The sequence below is a fragment of the Bos taurus genome, chromosome 3 (assembly GCF_002263795.3).
Source record: "Bos taurus isolate L1 Dominette 01449 registration number 42190680 breed Hereford chromosome 3, ARS-UCD2.0, whole genome shotgun sequence".
Classification (NCBI taxonomy): domain Eukaryota; kingdom Metazoa; phylum Chordata; class Mammalia; order Artiodactyla; family Bovidae; genus Bos; species Bos taurus.
This window is the reverse complement of record NC_037330.1, coordinates 74,887,197-74,912,467: the sequence shown is the minus strand read 5'-3', so window position 1 is coordinate 74,912,467 and position 25,271 is coordinate 74,887,197. Positions and strand designations below refer to the sequence as shown.

General features: G+C 36.5%; 1 protein-coding gene across 1 annotated transcript in view; it reads right to left on the bottom strand.

The window, feature by feature from the left end:
* ANKRD13C (ankyrin repeat domain 13C) overlaps positions 1-25,271 on the bottom strand; it is a 93,442-nt gene that overhangs the window by 11,009 nt on the left and 57,162 nt on the right. The window contains exons 7-11 of the mRNA NM_001435024.1: positions 24,433-24,577; positions 16,970-17,101; positions 13,614-13,775; positions 3,983-4,062; positions 2,744-2,842 (exon numbers count right to left, since the gene is read on the bottom strand). Coding sequence (NP_001421953.1) covers positions 2,744-2,842; positions 3,983-4,062; positions 13,614-13,775; positions 16,970-17,101; positions 24,433-24,577 — 618 coding nt within the window. The remainder of the gene's footprint in view (positions 1-2,743; positions 2,843-3,982; positions 4,063-13,613; positions 13,776-16,969; positions 17,102-24,432; positions 24,578-25,271) is intronic.

The following is a 25,271-nucleotide window of genomic DNA, read 5'->3' as shown; positions in this document are numbered from 1 at the left end:
ATAAATCAGTTCAGTTCAGTCGCTCAGTTGTGTCCAACTCTTTGTGACCCCACGGACTGCAGCACACCTGTCCATCACCGTCTCCTGGAGCTTACTCAAACTCATGTCCATAAGTCGGTGATGCCATCCAACCATCTCATCCTCTGTCGTCCCCTTCTCCTCTTGCCTTCAATCTTTCCCAGCATCAGGGTCTTTTACAACGAGTCAGTTCTTCACATCAGGTGGCCGAACTATGGGAGTTTCAGCTTCATTATCAGTCCTTCCAGTGAATATTCAGGACTGAATAGTATTATCCTCCATATATATTACTTTTCAAATTCCTTTAACATCTTCTTTCACTGGGCTTCCCAAGTGGTACTGGTGGTAAAGAACCCATCTGCCAATGCAGGAGACACAAGAGATGTGGGTTCGGTCCCTGGGTCCAGAACATTCCCCTGGAGAAGAGCGCAGCAACCCACTCCAGTATTTTTGCCTGGAGATTCCCATGGACAGAGGAGCCTGGCAGGCTACAGTCCAAGGGTCGCAAAGAGTCAGACACGACTGAGTAGATTTAACATGCACATGCACTTCTTTCACTGGATTCACTATTAGCTATCAAAATTTAATTTTTGGCCACATCTATTCTGTTCATTGTTGTTTCTAATGTATTTGTTTTGCAATAGTGCTATTTAGTGCTTAATTTATTTCCTTAGCTTTATAATCTCCTTTTCATTTCATTCTATTGTCTTATCTTAGAGTGATCTAGTTTACCAATCATGTTCTTTTGTGCTCTCCTAAAGTATTTCTTTATGGCATCCGGTCCCATCACTTCATGGGAAATAGATGGAGAAAGTGTCAGACTTTGTTTTTTTGGGCTCCAAAATCACTGCAGATGATGACTGCAGCCATGAAATTAAAAGACACTTACTCCTTGGAAGGAAAGTTATGACCAACCTAGATAGCATATTCAAAGGCAGAGACATTACTTTGCCAACAAAGGTCCATCTAGTCAAGGCTATGGTTTTTCCTGTGGTCATGTATGGATGTGAGAGTTGGACTGTGAAGAAGGCTGAGCACTGAAGAATTGATGCTTTTGAACTGTGGTGTTGGAGAAGACTCTTGAGAGTCCCTTGGACTGCAAGGAGATCCAACCAGTCCATTCTGAAGGAGATCAGCCCTGGGATTTCTTTGAAAGGAATGATGCTGAAGCTGAAACTCCAGTACTTTGGCCACCTCGTGTGAAGAGTTGACTCATTGGAAAAGACTCTGATGCTGGGAGGGATTGGGGACAGGAGGAGAAGGGGACGACAGAGGATGAGATGGCTGGATGGCATCACTGACTCGATGGACGTGAGTCTGAGTGAACTCTGGGAGCTGGTGATGGACAGGGAGGCCTGGCGAGCTGCGAAAGGGTCACAAAGAGTCGGACACGACTGAGCGACTGAACTGAACTGAACTGAAAGTATTTCTAAAACTTATATTTTCACTTATATTTTATTCTAGAATGAGTTCTTTGTCTAGCTTTTACATACTACCTATGTTCCTTACTTTACTTTTTTAAGGGGGAATGGTTATAATTGCCACATTTTATAAATTCTAAGATACCTAATTTTTATTCATATATTAACATCTCTGAAATTGGAATAATTCCTAGAACTGATAGCATCTTATAATTTACCACACTTTTGCTCTTCCTTACAATATATATCCAGAGTATCTTAGAGTCATTTTGGGTTCAAGATAAGATAAATTTTGCAGACTTGTATGTATGGCTAATTCCCTTCCTACATCTTCTGAGAACTATTAATTTATTTTCCTCTTTGATCAACAGCATGAAGACTAGATACGGAATTCTATCTACTCTTCTAAAGCTTGGCTATTGAGGAGTACAGGATGTGTATAGAATCTGTAGAAAAATAGGGGTCCTGCTCTCTTCCAGAATTTTTTTTTTTTAATGTATTAGGTCAGACTGGAAGTAGAAGGATCTAGGAAGGAAAGCCTAGGGCTTCAACCCGTCCCTGGCTTTAGTGAGAAGCCTGAATTTACAGTTCTGTCAGAATCGTCTCTAGACACCCACTTCCCACTCCACACATCTCTCCAAACTGTTTTTTTTTTTTAATGAGCAACTGATGAATACAGGTTTGGAAGAATATATTCAAGATATTCATGGGAGTATTGTTTATAATGGTGACAAACTACAAATAATTAAAATGTTTATCAGTAGGAGGATAACAAAATAAATGGCAATAAATTAATACCATAAAATACCAAGGAAAGAAAAAAAAAAGACAATGTAATTATTTTAAGAACTCCAAGATAACTCACTCACTTTTAAGAGAAAAGAGGAAATAGAATAAAATGCAGACTATTCCCCCATTTTTACAAAAAATGCTAAAAAAACACAGAGCAAAATTTAGACAAAAATATATTAGTTATTTACCTGTCAACTCAACTATTAGAAAGGTCAAAGAAAACTGCCATGTTTAGTCTATAAACTTCCATACTGTTAGATTTTCTATAATAAGCATGTATTCATGTATTATTTTTATAATTTAAAAAAATTATTCAAAATTTTTAGTTGAAATAACTAAAATGTTAATATTTTGAGAGCTGGAAAATTGCTAGAAGGGTGTAGACACTGCCAAAGCAAAGGCTATTTTACATTTCAAAAGCCTCAAATCCACCACTCAGATGCAAATATAATTATAGCCTTAAGATTTTAATAGTTTCTTTCATAAACTTGTGCAGTTAGTAACAAACTTACGATTCAATTCCCAAGGGAAATTCCTGGCTCATGGCTATCGTGGCTTTAAACGTTTTCTTACTTTCTTTGCACACCAGTTCTCTACCCAGATGAGGAGCTCTAAATTGAAAAAGAAAATATTAGGAAATTTTTTCCATGCTCTATCATCATCCTAAGAAGAATCTGTCATCTTCCAGTGACATTCATTAATATTTCAACTTTTCTTACTCTGAGCATAGAAATAAAATTATGCTAAAAGAGAACGAGACATGTATAACAATTGAGACAAGGGTAACAAGGAAAATAACAAGGTATAAAAAGTTATTTTACACTGAATATAATTTTAATAATCACTATTTTTAGTAACAAAGCAAAATCCTAGAAAAAAACAAACTTAAAAAATATCATTCCATATCTTTTAAATCATTTATTCAATTCAATCTCTTTTTACTATCTATGGTTCTCAGCACTGATCAATAAGAAGCAAGGTAAAGAATAAAGAATTTTATATTAATTATCGAAGGAGACATTTTATAGAAATTAAAAAAGTATACTACAAACCTTTCAACATTAAAAAGAAGACAACTTCTTCCTAAGCATGAGGGTAAGTAATATTTCTTCTCCAACAAAAGAACATTTTCTATGAAAGACAGTACTTTCTTTGATATGGTCAGCTAGAAAAATTTATTTATTTCTTCATTCAAAATATTCATTCATCATTCTTTTATTCAATCAACATTTACTGGCTACAAACTATGTACTATGTACTTTACTAATTATAAGCAATATAACATTAAGCAATTGTCTTGGGTAAGGACAATAAGAAGTAGTCTGGCAGAGGCTGAAACAAAGGGATGATGACATGGAAAGGTAAAAAGCAGATAAACAATGAGTGGCCTTAAACACCCTGCAAAAGACTGGATAATAAGAGAATATAAAGTTCATCTTACAGTGAAAAAACTCAAACAAGCAGTTTCACTAGGCAGTCTTCATATTCTATTTCCTTGGAATAATGTTGTATGGGTTTTGGGGAGTATATAAACTGGCAAGAGGGATGTAGAACTGCGGCTCTACATTTTACTCGAAAGAGAGAATGTAATTAGGGGTGCTTCTCCCTCATCATACTTCATCCACATTTTTAAAAGAAAAAAGAAGTGCTTCAGACAAAACTATACTACTAATTCTCTGTAAAAAATTTTTTTACAAAACTTTTTTTCTATAAACCAAAAAATACATAAACACAACAAAACCAACACTTACTTTCCATTTTCAGCAGATATATACTCTTCCCATGTAATAGTGTTCTGAGGAGGAGGGGTAAGGGACTGTCTTCGAATCGGCTGCCAAAAAAAAAAAAGAAAGAAAGAGTAAGGGGGAGAGAGAGAGGGAGAAAGAGGAGGGGGGAATAGAGACAAAAAAGAGACCAAGAGGGAGAGAGAAAAGAAAATTATCATATTTTAAAAAATATAAAGTTAAAACATATAAGAAATTACAATCTCCTTAATATCATCAATATAATGCTTTAAGAGGTTATTCGGAGATAATTCCATGATGACATAAGCTCCATCAGTAATATTTATTATTAATATTATTTTTAAAATCTCAAAAAGAAAAGTATAAAAGAGGTAAAATCCATTCATTCAATGCTTTAATCACCTAAAATCTTTCTGACATTATGCCAGACGCTGAACATGGGAACTACAGAGAAGTATAAAAACTAATCCTGACTTCATGAGGCTCACAGTTCAGAGCTGGAAAGAAAAAACATATACAAACATGAACAATTAATCAGGAATACAAAATATTAAATGATTAAAGACAAAATGTGCTTACAAAAATCTGGGTAATACAAGGGTTCAGAAAACAGGGCAGTCTTCTACAGACAATAAATTGAGATTAGAAGATTAACACTCCAATTTAAAAGAAAAGAAAAAGAATATTTTGGACAGGGAGAATTAATAATGAAAATACTAGGTTGACTTGAACTAGGGAGGAAAGTTCAAAAGGAATATCAACAAGAGTGGTAAGGGTCATATCAGGTTTAAAACTTACCCCTTGTCTTTGTTAACTAAGAATCTGGATCACTATAGGATAAACTGGCAAGAAAGAAATAAGGGAGTAGAGTAGAAATTGCTAAGGAAAAATGTACAAGACAAACTATATACAGCAAAAGGGTAACAAGTGAAAGACCGCTATAAATGACAACAACAACAAAAAACAGTACCACTGGGAGAGGTTCCATTCAGAGAAGTATGGTTTTGGATATAATGAGTTTAAGATGTTAATAGGCAGCATGTTAAACCAAGGATTCTGAAGACACAAAAATGAGCCAGAATCCCACCCAGCTCCACTAGCTAGCAGTTGTGTGAACTGGGACGAGTAACTTTATATAACTGTCAATTTAACTCACCTGCAAAATGGAAATATGACCATCACCCCATAGTTAAAAATTCAATGAGATAATGTATAGAAAGGGTTAGTGCTTGGTATTTTGAAAGGATTCAGTAAATAATAATGAGTATTTTATACTGGGAAGTTCCTAGAGGGCAGTTACAAAAAGAGAAGGAAGGAAGGAAATCATATTTAGAAATAATGTTAAGAATTCTCTGACTAAATAAAAAGTAAGAAAACAGGACTGATGACTGAGTCCTAAAAATCACACAGATTGGGGGTGGTGGGATGGGGAATGCAGGAAGAGGACAGAAAGGAGCCTTTAAAAGGACAGAAAGGAGACTTTAAAAGTGTTTAAAATTAAAGGAGATATTAATCAATAAGAAAAAAAACAGAGTACCAAGGTATCATGGAAGTGAAAAGACTGTTTCAGTACCAAAACACAAAGACTTTAAAGAAGCCTGAAAAACTGGCCATAAATTTTGTTGGCTAGAAATCATTGATGATCTCTGAGTAACAGCCGAAGAATGTGGGACGAAAGGAAACTAATAGTTTTTTGAGCATCAGGCAGTTGAAAGACAACATTCTGCCCTTGAGAAGCTTATAAAGAGATACACAGGAAGTGAATAATTATAATCCAGGGTGATGGTTATTACGATAGAGAGATCAAGAGGATGGCATAAAGAGCACAGAGATCTGCCTGACCCAGGCTGGGGCAGGCAGCCAAAAAGATGTGCGAGCAAGGCTGGTTCCTAGTGGAGAAGTCTGAAAGAAAGAGAACAAAATAACCAATTGAAGGACACTGAAGAACAAACCATGGTGAGAAAATGCATTCTGTAATAGGAAAACTACAAGCGTGGTGTGTCTAAACAGCAAGATACAGGGTAAAAGGGCAAGACAGAAGAGGAAATGTAGTTTCAAAGGGTTTTATGCAGTAAGTAGGTTGTATTATACTCAAAAAGCAATGGACAAATATTTTGAGCAATATTATGCCGCTTTTAGAACACAAACACTGGAGCCAGCCTGACTAAATTCTGGCTTTGCCAATTACTAGCTGACTTTGGAAAATTATTCAAACTCTTTTGTCTCAAGTTTAGTTAACTATAACCTCTCAGGGTTGTTGTAAGGATATAACTGGATAGTTAACCTAAAATACTTAAAACAGTGCCTAACAAATAGTAAATATTCTATACATTTTAGTTATCAAGGCTTTACATAGTTCAATCTATTGCAGAGAGCTCATTCTGGTAGCAGTAAGTTAGGAAGCTATCTCTAATTCAAATGAGAAATGATAAGGGGAGCTATTTCAAAGTGGAAGAAGAGAGATTCATGAGATCTTTAGGATTTTGTGATCAATTATAGACACAGAGGTAAGAAAAGTTAAGAAGTTCAAGGACAAATGTCAGGGTGCTGACTTAGGTCATGGTAGCAGATAATGGTGGTACCACTTAAGACAGATAAGGAAAAAAATTGTCCTATCAGATTTAAACATACTAAATTTTAGATACCTATGTTTATCCATGTGGAGGAAGGAAAACACTATAGATCTGGTGATTAAAAGTCAGGTCAGAATTGAAGGTATATATTGGGTGAGAGTTACTAGTATTTATGTGGTAACTGAAGCATCAGTTATGTATCTAACAAAGAGACATTAGAGAATACTAGATGTCTACTCAATCAATAATCTATTCTCCTATTCTTTGTTGTAAAAGAACCTTCCCACCAATTTTTGACTGGACACATTACTTTCTAGATAAGACTTCTTTTCTAGCCATCTTTACAGACAGCTAAGTGTAATCATGTAACTAAGTTCTAACTAATGGGATTTGAGCAGTGATGTGTGCAACTTCTGGCTGGGTTCTCAAACAGAACAGGCATGGCCCTTCCTTCCTAATTACTATTAGGAATTGGTATTCCTAATTGTTGGGATACTAAGTAGGTAATAAAGCATCGTATACCATGTGGATGAGAGCTAGATCCTAAAATGCTAAAGAAATATTGATAAGACAGGGGAAAAAAAAAAAAAGGATAGGTCTGAGATGAACACATAGAGCAATGAAACCATACAAACTCAGATTTTTACGTAAGAAAAAAAATAAACTCCTGTCTTGTTTAAGTTAATGTATTTTGAATCTCATAGTCAGCCAAACTAACATCATGAAAAGAGTGAAAAGTGTTAGTCGCTCAGCTGTGTCCAACTCTTTGCAGCCCCATGGGACTGTAGCACAACAGACTCCTGGGTCTATGGGATTCTCCAGGCTGGAGTGGGTTGCCACACCCTCCTTCAGGGGATCTTCCCAACCCAGGGATCCAACCTGCATTTCCTGCATTGCAGGCAGATTCTTTACCACTGAGGCCCCAGTCTATTTAATACCTATATATATATTTAATACTTGCATATATATTTGGCTATAACTAGTATTTTATATACTTCCTGGCATGATTAATGTAGCATGTCATATAATTTTTCAGGTAATAAACTTCTCTAAGCAGTTTCTACTATTTCCAGTAGAACTCTTTCTAAACTATGTATTATACATCCCCCATCTTAGTAGAGACTGTAATGAATCTAACTTAACCTTTTACTGAGCACTTTACCTCATCATTATGAAAATCAGTTGTTACATTTTAATAAGCTCTGTCTTAGTTTATGTTTATTCTAACTTGCCCTTTGTTATATACTGATACTTGCAGTTGAATCTGTCAGTGTTCCCTCCACGCAGTTATCACAACTATTTAATGAAACAGGAAGACATGAAGGCTGCCACAGGACACCTGATGGCTTTCTGTTATTTCCCCAAGTCAATAGGGTCTGTAACTGAAATGACATCAAACCTTTCCTACATAATTAAATGCAAACTTCTAATGCCTGTTTTTCTTAAAGCATAAAAAAAGAGTTTTAATTTATTGCTAGATTTGCTATATTCTAGTATTTTATGTTGCAAAGATTTCTGGAAGTTTAAGGCATTCACGTATTTTATGTCTATGTGTTCCTATTTTGAGTTTATATATTAAAAATATATAACCACTAACAGAGGTTAACTCAATATTCTCTCTCTCTATATATAGCTAGCTGGCATACAATTAATACTTTTATCAATGACTGTCTAAGGGATAAATATGACATTGCTTCCTCCAATTGGGTAGAACAAAGTGGAAAGCAGCACCAAAAGTATAGGAGCAAGTAGCCATGACTTAAGAATTTCTGAGCACTTAAATTTTATTATAAAAAATACTGTTAAAAATACATACTAAATATTAGAACTATGTCTGGAAAGGAGGGGGGGAGAAGAAGTAGGCATGGCAAAACTAGTTAAACAGCAATTTCTCCTAAATGCTACCTATAAGCTATTTCTTATAGAAACTAAAACAAATATTTGGCTATAAAAAGAGAAGAAACTCAAAAGCTAATTATTTAGAATAAAGAACATAAATTCATTCTGAAAAAGACTAGTATATTTATTTTTAAGAAATGAAATTTTACTAAAATGTGGCTTTAAAATATAGTATTTTGGGGAATTCCCTAGCAACACAGTAGTTACAACACCACGCTTTCACTGCAGAGGGCTCAGGTTCAATCCCTGTGTAGGGAACTAAGATCCACAAGCCATGCAATGCCACCCAAAAATGAAAAAAAAAAAAAAAAATATATATATATATGTATATATACAATATTTTCATGTCTTTTGAAAACAATCATAGTAAAACTAGTCATATATGTTTTCTAGGCTTGCAAAAATTTCAATAATGCTCTGAAGCCAAAAACATGTTTTTTACTAATGTTTTAGACACATCACTGAAAAAAAACACAATACTAATTTTTAGTACACTTTTCAATAGCAAACTTCCCTTATTCCTTTTCTAGGTTCAATTTCACAATATTCTGAAAGAATTGCTAAGATGAGTTAAATATGTGGATACACACAAAGAAGAGACTATAACAAAGGCAGACTGGGAAGCAATATACTTAAAACAAGAAGAACCTGGGGATCGGTCCTAGAATCAAAACCCATCACTGCTACTTATAGCTTTATGATTTCAGATATATTATTTTTTTTTAACTTCACTCTCCTTTCTATAAAATTGCACAATGATAGTCATCTCAGTTCAGTTCAGTTCAGTTGCTCGGTCGTGTCTGACTCTGCAACCCCATGGACTGCAGCACGACAGGCTTATCTGTCCATCACCAACTCCCAGAGCTTACTCAAACTCATATCCATTGAGTCAGTGATGCCATCCAACCATCCCATCCTCTGTCGTCCCCTTCTCCTCCTGCTTTCAATCTCAGTAGGTCATTGTAATAATTAATAACTAAATGAGATAATATATGAAAAAATACTTCACCCAATACCCAGGAACCATTTCCTTTGATTCCTAATTAGAAGTCAAAAGCTTAATTATTTAACTCGCACTATTTTGTTCTATTATATAGGCATCTGGGATTAAACTAAGTTTTAATTTCAATGTGTAAAACTGTATTTGATTAAAATGTCAATTAAAGACCCCTTTAACAATTCAACTGCATAGTTACAAATTCCACCCTAAAGAAAATAACTTGTGTACATATCTCAAAATGGTTTCCTGCCAAAATTAAACAAAGGTAGCAGTTAATACCTATAAGCAATAAGCACAACAATGTCATCTTTTTAAAAAGAACTGTAACAATAAATAACAATGTAGGTCCAAAGAAATGGCTTTTTTGGCTCTTTAACAATGAAAAAGGGTAGTGGCTTTGTCAAAGATTAAGCTCATCATTCCCTCTCTCAATTCATCTCCTATTAGCTGAACATAACACATCCTACAACTCCTACTGATCAAGAGATCAGTAAATACCAGGAGGTGTCTGGAAAATAAAGTCTAGTGAGGCTCTATCCCAAGGACAAAAGAAAAATGAGGACTACAAAGAGGATCTGGCAGGAAGAGAACAGGATCATACTAAACTGGTCTGATCATATTTTAACTTAAACATTTAATGTGGATTCTTAAGTACTTTTACATCCTGTACTCATTAAACAATGGCTGATTTGCTCAATATATAAACTTCTTAACATTAAAATAATTTTCCAAACAAACATAATATTACCATGAATTAATTGAAACCTGGCATACTATTCTACAAAGTTTGTCTATCCCTAACACAAGAGAAGACTCTACACATGGACATCACCAGATGGTCAACACCAAAAATCAGACTGATTATATTCTTTGCAGCCAAAGATGGAGAAGCTCTATATAGTCAGCAAAAATAAGACCCCGGAGCTGACTGTGGCTCAGATCATGAACCCTTTACTGCCAAATTCAGACTTAAATTGAAAAAAGTGGGGAAAACCACTAGACCATTCAGGTATGACCTAAATCAAATCCCTTATCCATTATACAGTGGAAGTGAGAAATAGATTTAAGGGACTACATCTGATAGACAGAGTTCCTGATGAACTATGGACGGATTCGTGACACTGTACAGGAGACAGGGATCAAGACCATCCCCAAGAAAAAGAAATGCAAAACAAAAGCAAAATGGCTGAGGAGGCCTTACAAAAAGCTGTGAAAAGAAGAGAAGCGAAAAGCAAAGGAGAAAAGTAAAGATCTACCTGTTTGAATGCAGAGTTCCAAAGAATAGCAAGGAGAGATAAGAAAGCCTTCCCCAGGGATCAATGCAAAGAAATAGAGGAAAACAATAGAATAGGAAAGACTAGAGATCTCATCAAGAAAATTAGATATACCAAGGGAACATTTAATGCAAAGATGGGTACAATAAAAGACAGAAATGGTATGGACCTAACAGAAGCAGAAGGTATTAAGAAGAGGTGGCAAGAATACACAGAAGAACTGTCCAAAAAAGATCTTCACGACCCAGATAATCATGATGGTGTGATCACTCACCTAGAGCCAGACATCCTGGAATTTGAGGTCAAGTGGGCCTTAGAAAGTATCACTACAAACAAAGCTAGTGGAGGTGATGGAATTCCAGTTGAGCTATTTCAAATCCTGAAAGATGATGCTGTGAAAGTGCTGCACTCAATAGGTCAGCAAATTTGGAAAACTCAGCAGTGGCCACAGGACTAGAAAAGGCCAGTTTTCATTCCAATCCCAAAGAAAGGCAATGCCAAAGAGTGCTCAAATTACTGCACAATTGCACTCATCTCATACGCTAGTAAAGTAATGCTCAAAATTCTCCAAGCCAGGCTTCAGCAATACGTGAACCATGAACTTCCAGATGTTCAAACTAGTTTTAGAAAAGGCAGAGGAACCAGAGATCAAATTGCCAGCATTCACTGGATCATCGTAAAACCAAGAGAGTTCCAGAAAAACATCTATTACTGCTTTATTGACTATGGCGAAGCCTTTGATTGTGTGGATCACAATAAACTGGAAAATTCTTCAAGAGATGGGAATACCAGACCACGTGACCTGCCTCTGAGAAACCTGTATACTGGTCAGGAAGCAACAGTTAGAACTGGACATGGAAGAATACACTGGTTCCAAATAGGAAAAAGAGTACATCAAGGCTGTATATTGTCACCCTGCTTATTTAACTTGTATGCAGAGTACATCGTGAGAAACACTGGGCTAGAGGAAGCACAAGCTGGAATCAAGACTGCTGGGAGAAATATCAGTCACCTGAGATATGCAGATGACACCACCCTATGGCAAAAAGTGAAGAGGAACTAAAAAGCCTCTTGATGAAAGTGAAAGAGGAGAGTGAAAAAGTTGGCTTAAAGCTCAACATTCAGAAAACTAAGATCATGGCATCCGGTCCCATCACTTCATGGCAAACAGATGGGGAAACAGTGGAAACGGTGGCTGACTTTATTTTTTTGGGCTCCAAATCACTGCAGATGGTGATTACAGTCATGAAATTAAAAGACACTTACTCCTGGGAAGGAAAGTTATGACCAACCTAGACAGCATATTAAAAAGCAGAGACATTGCTTTGCCAACCAAGGTCCATCTAATCAAGGTTATGGTTTTTCCAGTAGTCATGTATGGATGTGAGAGTTGGACTATAAAGAAAGCTGAGCACAGAAGAATTGATGCTTTTAAACTGTGGTGTTGGAGAAGACTCTTGAGAGTCCTTTGGACTGCAAGGAGATCCAAGTAGTCCATCCAAAGGAGATCAGTCCTGGGTGTTCATTGAAAGAACTGATGTTGAAGCTGAAACTCCAATACTTTGGCCACCTGATGTGAAGAGCTGACTCATTTGAAAAGACCCTGATGTTGGAAAGACTGAAGGCAGGAGGAGAAGGGGATGATAGAGGATGAGATGGTTAGATGGCATCACCGACTCACTGGACATGAGTTTGGGTAAACTCCAGGAGTTGGTGATGGACAGGGAGGCCTGGCGTGCTGCAGTTCATGGGATTGCAAAGAGTTGGACACGACTGAGCGACTGAACTGAACTGAAAACGTAATTTGGCACAACACCGCAAGGGAGAGACTAAACATTTAAGGAATTCAAGTCTCTTCATAGTAGCCTTTAAGCTTTTCGTGACTGTGACTGACGTTTTACACTATAACCCCGCAGGGACACATATGCACATAAACACAACATACATACACACCCCTGACACTACTGATTCAAAACGTAATAAGGACCCAACTGGAGATGCAAGAGACAAGGATTTGATCCTTGGGACAGGAAGATCTCTTGGAGGAGGAAATATGGCAGTATTCTCCAGTATTCTTGTCTGGAGAATCCCATGGACTGAGGAGCCTGGCGGGGTACAAGTCCATAAGGTCACAGAGTTGGACATGACTGAGCGACTGAGCACACACACACACTATGTGCTCTAGCTTTTATTATCTGAATTTAGATTCTACTTAAAAAAAAAAGCAGGAGTCATAATAGCCTACTAAACTGAATTCATAATCCACTAGAGTGGATTCAAATTCTACAATTTGAAAACACTGCTATAAAAAATGTCATAAAATGTTAATCTTTGGGAATCTTTTATTTTCCAGTTTTAACATCTAAAATTGTTAAAATAAAAAACCATTAAGAACCCATCCAATTCATGTTACTAAGGAAATAAGATTGCAGACACAAGTTATCGTGTCTTGTACCTAAGCATTTCCTTGATTTCCCTCCCCTTTCCTAACTGTCACACAATTCTTTGCAGGTAGCATGTTTTCAATAAATACATACTGAATACAAAATTTATCAGATGGTATTGGCTAAAAATGACTTCATAAAGTAGGCAGATTGTTAGCAAGGCCTTCAAAGCAGCAGCAGGTTTCAGTTGATGAAGTAGAAAAAAATATATGCAAAGGGATCATGCTTTGGTTTCATGTTTACAAAATGACTTTAATCTATTTATTAGTGAAGACTCAAAAACCAACAACAGATTCACAAAAAACTCACCAGACCATCACAGAAAAATGAAAGGTGATACATGGTAAAGAAAACCTACGAGCATATTTAAATAAACTCACTGAATGCCAGGACTGAAGTCTACCCCCTCCCTTAGAACATTATACATTAAGAAAAGTAAAATTATACCTCAAAATTCTGTTCCATTATGTTTCCACCTTTACTCAAACTCTCCATAATGGCCTTATTTCGAAGAATGTCTTCTTCACTGAGATGTTCTCTTCTTTTTCTTGATTCTAAAACAAGTCCATTCACCAGATAAAAGTCGGCCAAAAAGTTTCCTACCCTTTCCTAAAACAAAATCAAATATTTCAAAATAATAAAACAAAGTTTACCTTAGATTTTTTTTTAAAGTTTCAAAGTAAAATATACAGTTTCTCCATAAACATGTAACATTTAGATGAAAATAAATATTCCTCTGGTACTTAAAATTATCAAATTATCTTACACATTCTATTAAGCTAAAAAATACATAACATTACACATTTTCAATTTGTAAAGGAAAATTTTTAAACACATAAAATGCAGGTAGTTAATCTCCAATGAATTAAGACTAAGTAAAAACAGCACATAGTATTCCTTTATAAGTAGCACAAAGCTACAGAAAACTTAATTTAGCTAATAATCAAATATCATGAGTTATAAGGAGGGGTCAGGGATAATTAATGTTCCCATTTTATAGATAGAAATAAAAACTAGAATAAGAAGAAATAAACTAAGTCACATAAAAACTTCTAGTACAACTAAAATTAATAACCCATTCCAATATCCTCTAGCAGGCCCAAACTTACAAGATACAGTTGCTTGCTTCTTTCAACAAAAAGAGAACAACCAAGCAGTCTTGCTCACTAGTACAGTTTATATTTATATTATGGATTGAGAATGGGGAACTCAAATGGAATAAAAGGACATCAAGAAGAGTCCTTCTTCAACATTAACCTTCACTTTTTTCAGACCCACAGGTGGTCAGAGTTTGAAATACCTTACCTCAAACAACATGATCAGTAACTTACTGAAAACAGGCTTCCCATTTCTACCTGTATGCAAATCACTTCTCTTGCTGCTGCTTTCTGGCATTCCAAAACTAAGTGTTTAGAGTGGCTTCTGTTTCTACCTTGCTTTGTGGCTTCCTTACCAATCATTAGAAAGGAAGGCATTCTGCACCTGTTTCTACCTACAAAATGGGAACTATAAGCAATTACTGACTCCCTCCTTACCTGTCAAAGATTTAAGAAGATCACCTAGACACTCTTCAAGAGCTTTGAGCTGCTTAGCAGTAGTACTAGATGAACAGCAGCTTCAATTTTTATCTTCTCTTGAAGTGATCCTTCTAATGCTGTCCAGAAGAACAGAGTACAGACAAATAAGACTCAGGCCAACAAATAGATTGCAGTATAGGATCTCACATCTGGAAATCCTATCATGTTACTCGTTGCCAAACAGGCTTAGAGATGAAAATTGATGAACCTAGATCTCAAAGTGAGAATTTTTCTGTGGTTGGGAAACATTCAGGTGATAATGATCAATTTTGGAAATCTTATAATGAAAAAGCATTTATTAAAAATAAATAAAAAACAAGTCATATCAATAAAAATATTTAAATGTATATTTCTTATAATACAACCATTCCATTTCTTGCTAGCTATAAAAGACAATGCAAAGGGATATAAAAGGATGGTAAATGTAACATCATTTATACTGGGAGAAAACTGGACAAAAATGCGTATCCACCTAAACATCCAAAAATAAGAGACTGAGTAAATAAATTACAATATATCCATACTATGGAATACAATGCAGTAGCTAAGAAGAATACAGTAATTCTAAGACATACTAAAAACTGGGTGGAGGGGGGAGTTGCAAAATAATAGATACAATGCAATGACACTTTTTGAAAAAATAAATATTTGTATCAATAACTAAATATTATTATAGATATAAATCAATATACATTGAGATACATTGATTATTATAGATATATATCAATGTACAATGAGTTGGACACGACTGAGCAACTGAACAACAATGTATATAAAGTATAAGAAAAGTCAGGAAGATATACAGCTGGATAATCTTCTGCAAAAGACTCTGGGACTATAAGCTGTAGTCAAGAGGGATTTCTCAGCTTTATATGTAAGATTGTGTGGTAGTTAATTTTATGTCAATTTGGCTAGACTATGATGCCCAACTGTTCAAACACCACCAGTCGAGATGTTGCTACAAAGCCGACATGGGGTTTTGGAGGGGTGCACCACACAGCTTGCAGGATCTCAGTTCTCCAAGAAGGGACTGAAGCCAGGCCATGGTGATGAAAACAGGTCCTAATTACTGGACTGCTGAGGAATTTCAAGACGGCATTTTTTAGATTGGTTGAAATTTAAATCTGTAGACTTGGAGTAAAGCAGATTACCCTCATACAGTGGAAAGGCTGTTTTCAATCAAATGCAGGCCTGAAGAGCAAAGACTAAGGTTTCCCAAAGGAAAAGCAATTCTGCCTCAAGACTGCAACACAGAAACCTTGCCTGAGATTCTGATCTATAGATTTCAGGCTCAAAACCATACAACTCTTTCCTGAATTTTCAGCCTGCTGGACTGTACTACAAATCTCAGACTTACCAGGTCCTACATTCACACAAGCTACTTCCTTAAAGTAAATCAACCTCTTCCTCACCCTTCTCTCCTTCTGTGTGTGTGTGTGTGTGTGTGTGTGTGTGTATACACACAGATATATACACATATACAGATAGATATAGATCTCCTATTGATTCTGTTTCTCAGAGAACCCTGACTAATTTACTTTTGTCTTTATAATAAGGATATATTTCTGTTGCGTGTAATAAAAGATAAATTCATAAAATCTTGGCCCTTATCCAATGTTATTTATTCTTTAAAATTTTATAAAATGCTTCTTCATACATCCAACTAAAAAATGCGTGAGTATATTTTGAGCAGATGAAATAAGAATTATGGAAAGAATTTACAATTTACTAATGGAGAAACCTCCACTGAGATTTAATTAAACAAGTACTGTAGAAATTTAAGCTTATTTAGCCTTAGTCAAATATATGGAATACTCAGGAATAGATAATGGGTAAGTAAATAGTTTTAAAGTTGAAAAGTAGAAAAAAGGTTCAGGGAAATGAATTTAACAGTGTAGCTTCTTTACGGTCTTTTTAAAATAAAAGCATTAGAAATATAACAGAACCATGTGAAGACATCGTTTCCTATTTAACAACAAGGCAACTGACAACAAGAATATTTTTCAACATAAAATTCAAATGAACTAAGCTTTCTCTCCTGGCTTCTGTAAGATGATCTTCCAACTCTGTAACCAACCATTATAATTCCCTATTTGGATTCAAGGAGAAAAGAATACATGACTTGACAATTAAGCTACTCGTTCTACATGCGTTTCCATCACATTATTTTGGCAATATTAAATACTGAACAGTTTTTAAAGTGTAAAAATCTCGATTTGCACATACTGTTTTATCTTCCCGAAAAAGCCATCCAGTTTGGGCACGCGTGAAAGAAATTGATTTGGTTGATAAGGTTGCAGAGTAAATATCGCTACTCATTAAAATGTCAACCTCTTCTTCTGTTTCCATCTCTGATTCCTGAGGTGGAGGCAAAAGGTAGATATAAGAAACTAAGTTTTTAAAGGTAATTAGTGCCACAAATGAAAATATCAACAATTAAAATGTTACAAATTTCAAAAAGCAAAAAGGACCGATTCTAAAAACAATTACAGAAGTTTAAACTTCGTATATCTAAATAAGTTGGGCTTCCCTTGTGGCTCAGCTGGTAAAGAATCCATATGCAATGCGGGAGACCTGGGTTGGATCCCTGTGTTGGGAAGATCCCCTGTAGAAGGGAAAGGCTACCCACTCCAGTATTCTGGCCTAGAGAATTCCATGGACTGGATAGTCCATGGGGTTGCAAAGAGTCAGACATGACTGAGTGACTTTCACTTTCATCTAAATAAGTTAGAATTATAACTAATTATGAATCTAAAAATACAGGACACATGAAAAATGTACTTTGTAATGAAAATAATAATAGTTTACCCATCACAGAAATATATAATGGAAATAATACTAGATTACACATTACATAAATACAGAGTACATAATTACAGAAGATTTAAGAATTAAGTAGACAGGTCTGAGACAAAATCCCTACACAAAGGTTTTGTTTTCTTTAAATACAGATGAATCTTACTTTAGTTTTTTTAACCTGAAGACCCACTGCTACCATTTGAGCCCCTTTCCCAGTAGTTTTAAGTGGAAGGAAGAAAGGGAAGGGCAGGAAGGAAAGAAAGGAAAGGAGTATAGGATCTTCTCTATACTCATCAAAGAAAGAAAAGGAATCCATAAATATCATCCCATGATTTCCAAACTCAATTAGCAGCCTTGCTTCAATGTATTCCCCAGTGCTGGCATATAATAATTGATCAAAAAATATTTTTTAAAAGAAAAAGCTTTGCACTTGTTTCATGTATAGAAACATAACTAAATGACCAAGTAAGAAGAGTAACTGAGTAGGTAATAAATGAGGTTCTATTCTCTTAACAGGCTAAGAGAGTTTCCCTGATACTTAGGACCACAGAATCCAAACGAGAGAAGGAGGAAAAAAAGAAGAACCCAGAGCCTTAGTGGAGAGTGAGAACCATCCATAGGGTTTACAATAACTAGAGGCTCTATCTTCCATATTTCCTGATTTCTAGATTCCCAAGAGGCCTATTTTCTATTCCTCACCACCAAACTTTCACCCAGATTTCCTTCACCCTTGCAAGTGAGGAATGGAAAATCTTGACATTAATGCTAAGGCTGTATAACAGATGAAAATGTATTCCTGGTAACCCAAACTAATTCTGAACACAACTGCAAAATTTTGGCTGGCATAGATTGTATAGAACTATTAATCCTCATGATGCAAATATGTTATAAATTAGGATTTTATGTATTAGCTTGGGAACAACACTATATATAACACTACCTATGAAGAAATTTGCTTTAAGTTTCACCAAACATCCCATTTCAAAGGAACTTTTTTTATATACTTTTACGTATGGGTTTATTTTTGGCTGTGCTGGGTCTTTGTCGCTGCACGGGCTCTTCTCTAGTGTAGGGGAGGGGGCTACTCTCTAGTTGTGGAGCACAGTGTCATTGCAGTGGCTTCTCGCATCACAGAACACAGGCTCAGAGTGCAGGCTCAACAGCTGGAGCACACAGGCGCAGCTGCTTCTTGACATGTGGGATCTTCCGAACCAAGGATCACACCCATGTCTCTCTCTTGCACTGGCAGGCGGATTCTTTAGCAGTGAGCCATGAGGGAAACCCGCAAAAAACATTTGATACAGAACTCTTCTATAAATTGTACACTATCTCCTAACCACATCACTGAAAATGACCTGTTATTAATTACATTCATTCAGCAAACATTTAATGAACAGTTAGTACTTATAAATACATATTGGTGAAAAACAAGTATTCCCTGCCGTAAGAATTACTGCTTACTATCTAGCTTTTCTATATTCTTTTAGACATAAAATACACACGCATATACCCTAAATACATCAGCTAATATTTACACCACTAGCCTTAATCTCTGGCTTCTCTTTTAGTATCATCTTTCTAACTCATCCATTGCCTCGTTAGCTATCCTATTGTTATTTAAGACACAAGAATTCAAATTATTTAGTACATTTCTGAGAGTCTAGAAAAAGGGTCAGCAGAATATGAAAAGCAGTCAAATCCAGTGCACCACTTGTTTTTATAAGTAAAATTTTATTAGAACACAGCCACACTCATTCATTAATATATTGTCTAAGGTGACTTTTACGTTAATAACAGCAGAGGTGAGTAGCTGTGACAGAGACCATATGACCCTAAAAATACATTTAAATATCTAAAATATTGACTCTCTCCCTTACAGAAAGAGTTTGGCAAACTCTGGCTTAGAATGCACTGATGCTGTATTAAGTACCAGAGAACACAACTAAAAGACCCCCATACCTTTGAGGAGCTTAGCCCCCACAAAAAGAAGAATGCCATATAGACCAAAAGAAAAAAAGGAAATAGCACTAGAAGCTCTACAGTACCAGATTTAGTGGAGCATCAAGAAAAGAATGGTCACCCAGGAGGGGAGGAAGCAACAACACTAAATAGGTATCCCTCAGGGTGAGAGTGTAAGAAGTGTATTCCTGGAAGTGGAAACAACATGAACAAAGGAATGAAATACTAAACAGCCTGGAAAAAACTGCAAAGAGTTCAGCATGAGGGTAGCTATGATAACAAGGTAAGGCAAACATGGGAAAGTCAGCAAAAGCCACGTCCTGAAGGAAGCATCCCATGAGGAGGAATTTGGATGTCATTCTTCTTGGCAATAGGGAACTTTTACAGTGTCTTTAAGGAAGACAAGTTTCATGAATTTGTTTTCAATATTCAACCTATCTCCAATATGTGAGATAATTTAGAAGCAGGCAAGAAGGGGGCCAGGAAGATCATTTATGAGACATTTGTGACACTCCAGCTGAAATAGTATCTAAATTATGGCAATAACAGCATCAATAAAAAAAAGGGATAATTATAAGGCATCTGGAGAGGGAAATGGCAACCCACTCCAGTATTATCACCTGGAGAACCCCGTGGACAGAGGAGCCTGGTGGGCTGCTGTCCATGCGGTCGCACAGAGTCGGACAAGACTGAAGCAATTCAGCATGCATGCACCCATAACGCATTAGGGAGACAAGAATAACCACACATGTTCTCTAATTAGGAAACCTGAGAGTCCAAGAAAAAAGGTCCAAAAAATTCCAAGCTTTCTCATGGAACAGAAAATGATGTTAATCACCAAAAGAAAGAAAATGGGAGAACAGGCACCTGGAGGGAAAATAATGAGTTAAGTCTTCAACAAACTGGATTTTGAGGTACTTAAGAGACACATATGATACCCAGTAGGCATTTAAATAGGTCCCCACTCAGAAGATTTGAGTTAGAAATAAATAATCGTGAATTATCAGCTAATAAGAGGTAGTGAGAGCTGTGGGGATATTCTGGCAATTTGTAAAAATGAGAACAACATCAAGGGCCTATCAATATTCAAGAAGTAAGCAGAGAAAGAGCCTCTTGACACAAGTGAAAGAGGAAAGTGAAAAAGTTGGCTTAAAGCTCAATATTCAGAAAATGAAGATCATGGCATCTGGTCCCATCACTTCATGGGAAATAGATGAGGAAACAGTGTCAGACTTTATTTTGGGGGCTCCAAAATCACTGCAGACGGTGATTGCAGCCATGAAATTAAAAGACGCTTACCCCTTGGAAGGAAAGTTATGACCAACCTAGACAGCATATTAAAAAACAGAGACATCACTTTGCCAACAAAGGTCTGTCTAGTCAAGGGTATGGTTTTTCCAGTAGTCATGTATGGATGTGAGAGTTGGACTATAATGAAAGCTGAGCACAGAAGAATTGATGCTTTTGAACTGTGATGTTGGAGAAGACTCTTGAGAGTCCCTTGGACTGCAAGATCCAACAAGTCCATCCTAAAGGAAATCAGTCCTGGCTGTTCATTGGAAGGACTGATGTTGAAGCTGAAAGTCCAATACTTTGGCCACCTGATGCGAACAGCTGACTCATTTGAAAAGACCCTGATGTTGGGAAAGATTGAAGGCAAGAGGAGAAGGGGACAACAGAGGACAAGATGGTTGGGTGGCATCACTGACTCAATGAACATGAGTTTGGGTAGGCTCTGGGAGTTGGTGATGGACAGGGAGGCCTGGCATGCTGCAGTTCATGGGGTCACAAAGAGTCGGACACGACTGAGTGACTGAATTGAACTGAACTGGAGAAAAAGGAAGAGACAAAAGAGAGTAAGACAGAAACACGGGAAAAGAACATCTATTGGCCAAAGTCAAATCACAAGGAAATGAAATTTTTAAGAACTGAGTTATTACTAATAGAAAACACTTCAGAGAAATCTATACAAAGAGAAGGTGGAAACAAGTGCACTGATATCAGCAATGGACTCATTATGAACATCATCTAAAACCCCAAACCCTACTTCCTTTTCTAAATGCTCCAATGTATCAGTGTGACACCACCATCATATACACTATTCTGTAGTCTGTGCAGTGTGCAATACCATCATGCTTAAAAAGCAAGGTACACACCTTAATTTAAAAATATCAATATACTTTATTGCTAAAAAATGCTAGCCATTATCTGAACCTTCAGCGAGTCATAATCTGTTTGCTGGTGAAGATTCAAAATATTTCAGTTCAGTTCAGTTCAGTCGCTCAGTCGTGTCCATTTCTTTGCAACCCCATAGACTGCAGCACACCAGGCTTCCCTGTCCATCACCAACTCCCAGAGCTTACTCACATCCAACCATCTCATTCTCTGTTGTCCCCTTCTCCTCCCGCCTTCAATCTTTCCCAGCATCAGGGTCTTTTCAAATGAGTCAGCTCTTTACATCAGGTAGCTAAAGTATTCGAACTTCAGCTTCAGCATCAGTCCTTCCAAGGAAAATTCAGGATTGATCTCCTTTAGGATTCAGTGGTTTGATCTCCTTGCTGTCCAAGGGACTCTCAGAAAGAGTCTTCTCCAACACCACATTTCAAAAGCATCAATTCTTTGATGTTCAGTTTTCTTTATGGTCCAACTCTCACATCCATATACAACTACTGGAAAAACTATAGCTTTGACTAGACGGATCTTTGTCCGTAGAGATGTCTCTGCTTTTTAATATGCTGTCTAGGTTTGTCACAGCTTTTCTTCCAATCAGCAAGCATCTTTTAATTTCATAGCTGCAATCACCATCTGTAGTGATTTTTGAGCCCAAGAAAATAAAGTCACTGTTTCCACTGTTTCCCCATCTATTTGCCATGACGTGATAGAACTGGATGCCATAATCTTAGTTTTCTGAATGTCGAGTTTTAAGCCAGCCTTTTCACTCTCCTCTTCCATCCAGAGGCTCTTTAGTTCCTCTTTGCTTTCTGTCATAAGGGTGGTCATCTACATATCTGAGGTTATTGATATTTCTCCTGGCAATCTTGATTCCAGCTTGTGCTTCATCCAGCGCAGCACTGTGCATGATGTACTCTGCATATAAGTTAAATAAGCAGGGTGACAATATACAGCCTTGACATACTCTTTGGGATTGGAATGAAAACTGACCTTTTCCAGTCCTGTGACCACTGCTGAGTTTTCCAGATTTGCTGGCATGCTGAGTGCAGCACTTTGACAGCATCATCTTTTAGGATTTGAAATAGCTCAACTGGAATTCCATCACCTCCACTAGCTCTGTTCGTAGTGATGCATCTTAATACTCACTCGACTTCGCACTCCAGGATGTCTAGCTCTAGGTGAGTGATCACACCATTGTGGATTTTATCTGGTCATTAAGGTTTTTTTTGTATGGTTCTTCTGTGTATTCTTGCCACCTCTTCTTAGTATCTTCTGCGTCTGTTAGGTCCATACCATTTCTGTTCTTTATTGTACACGTCTTTACATTAAATGTTCCCTTAGTATCTCTCATTTTCTTGAAGAAATCTCTAGTCTTTCCCATTCTATTGTTTTTCTCTATTTCTTTACCTTGATCACTTAGAAAGGCGTTCTCTCTCCTTGCTATTCTTTGCAACTCTGCATTCATATATGATAGTAACTGATATACAGTTGGCCCTCCATATTTGCAGGTTCCACATCTACAGATACAACCAACCAAGGATGAAAAATATTTGAGGAAAAGATTCCAGAAAGTTCCAAAAATCAAAATTTAAACTTGTCACGAAGTCCAGTCAACTATTTACAAGGCATTTACATAGTGCTTACAACTATTTACTTGTGCGTCTGTGGATTTTGGTAACCTCAAGGTTCCTAGAATCATTCCCCAGCAGATACCAAGGGACAAACTGTATACTATTAATACAATGTCACTACATAGCACCTGCTTCTGCTCCTGCTGCTAAATTGCTTCAGTCGTGTCGGACTCTGTGCGACCCCACAGACAGCAGCCCACCAGGCTCCTCTGTCCCTGGGATTCTCCAGGAAGAATACTGGAGTGGGATGCCATTTCCTTCTCTCATACATAGCACCTAGCAGTGTCTAGACGCACTTTATTAGGTCCTTGATAAATGTTTAAGGAAGGAAGAGAGGGAAGGAGGAAAAGTCAAAGAACTATGTAAAATTAATTCATTTAAATTACTTTTTGATCATATCAATATGCTGTTTAAGAATCTTGCTCTGAAAAAAAAAAAGAATCTTGCTGTTATCAACTATGTGTGCCTGCATAAAATAAAAATAAAAACAAAATAAAAGCAACAGTGATAAAACAAAATGTTGATCTAAGAACATCTGTAGTGCTATCAATGATATACATAGATACTATAAAAGCTGTTTCTTTGGTTTATAGCAGGGCAAGGAGCTTTCAGGGAACAATGGATCAAGATAATGGTACACATGGTTTTTCAAAGGTGGTTGTAGAGACAAAACCAATATGGAGATACGGTGTTTTGAAGGAATATAATTTTACATTTTAAGAGTGAAAAGAAAGAGAAAAGAAAGGTAGCCAAAGAGTTAGGAAAAGTAAAAGAGTACAGACAAAAAACCAAAAGAGGTGCTCATATTAAAGAAACAGAGATGGTTCACAACCCTAAAATAAAGTAGGGCCAGAACAAGTTCAATAAATGAGAACTACAAGAATTCAGAGTTTATTTAACCAGGACATTATCAGTGAATTATGAGCAAACAGACTCAATAGTTTAGTCAGGATAAAGAAAAGATGATAAAATTTTTTTTTTAAAAACTAGAGGTAAGAAAATGGAAACTTTAGGAATAAACCATTTCAATTATGTCTTATGCCTTTCAAAACAATTACACTGAGGCTTGGCTGCATACACAGACTTTTTTTTTAAACCCATTTACAGGAATTTGCTCAACATGCTCACCTCATGGTGTATTCGCTGATAAACTTTTTGTTCATTGTCTAATACTACAAAAGATTCAGAGGGTGCCGCATCCCCATTGAAAATGAAGCTTAAATCCCCTCGTTGGCACTTCATGTCAGTAAAGTCTATGAGAGTAGTGTCAAGCCTGTGAAAGATGGACAGATGAGAAATTCTGACAAATAAAATCTCAATAAAACTTCATATTAATGAAATAAGCTTTGTTCCTTCTGAACTCAAACCAAAAGGCTAATACCATATTTCAAAGCCAAACTTATATATAAGAGCTAAATTTAAAATATCTCATTAAAAAACACCAAAAGAATATTTAAATATATATTCAATTTTACCTATATTTCATTTTCCTGAATATATAACTTCATTAATCCAGCAGGAGAAAGGTTGTTTTCCCATTGCTGATGCATTTCTCAACCTGTACCCCATTCTATTTCCCTTACCATAGCTACTCCATAAAATTTACCTCAAGGAAGAAGGGCAGAAAAGGAAAGCAAACCCGTCTAACATCTTTTGATCCCTTTAAGACAAAGTTGCTAGCTCAGCAGAGTACAGCTGACCCTTAACCACAGGGGTCTGGAACACTGACTCCATTCCCCTCCATATGTAACTTTACAGTTGGCCCTCCATATGTACATTTCCACGCTCTCAGGTTCAACCAACCTTGGATCATGTAATACTATAATATGTATTTATTGAAAAAAGATCTGTGTGTAAGAAGGCCCAAGTAGTTCAAACCAGTGTTGTTCAAAGGTCTGCTGTATACCTGAAGAGTATAGCAATGCACGGACCACATTCTTAGATTAAGGGCTGTGTGTCCACAGTCT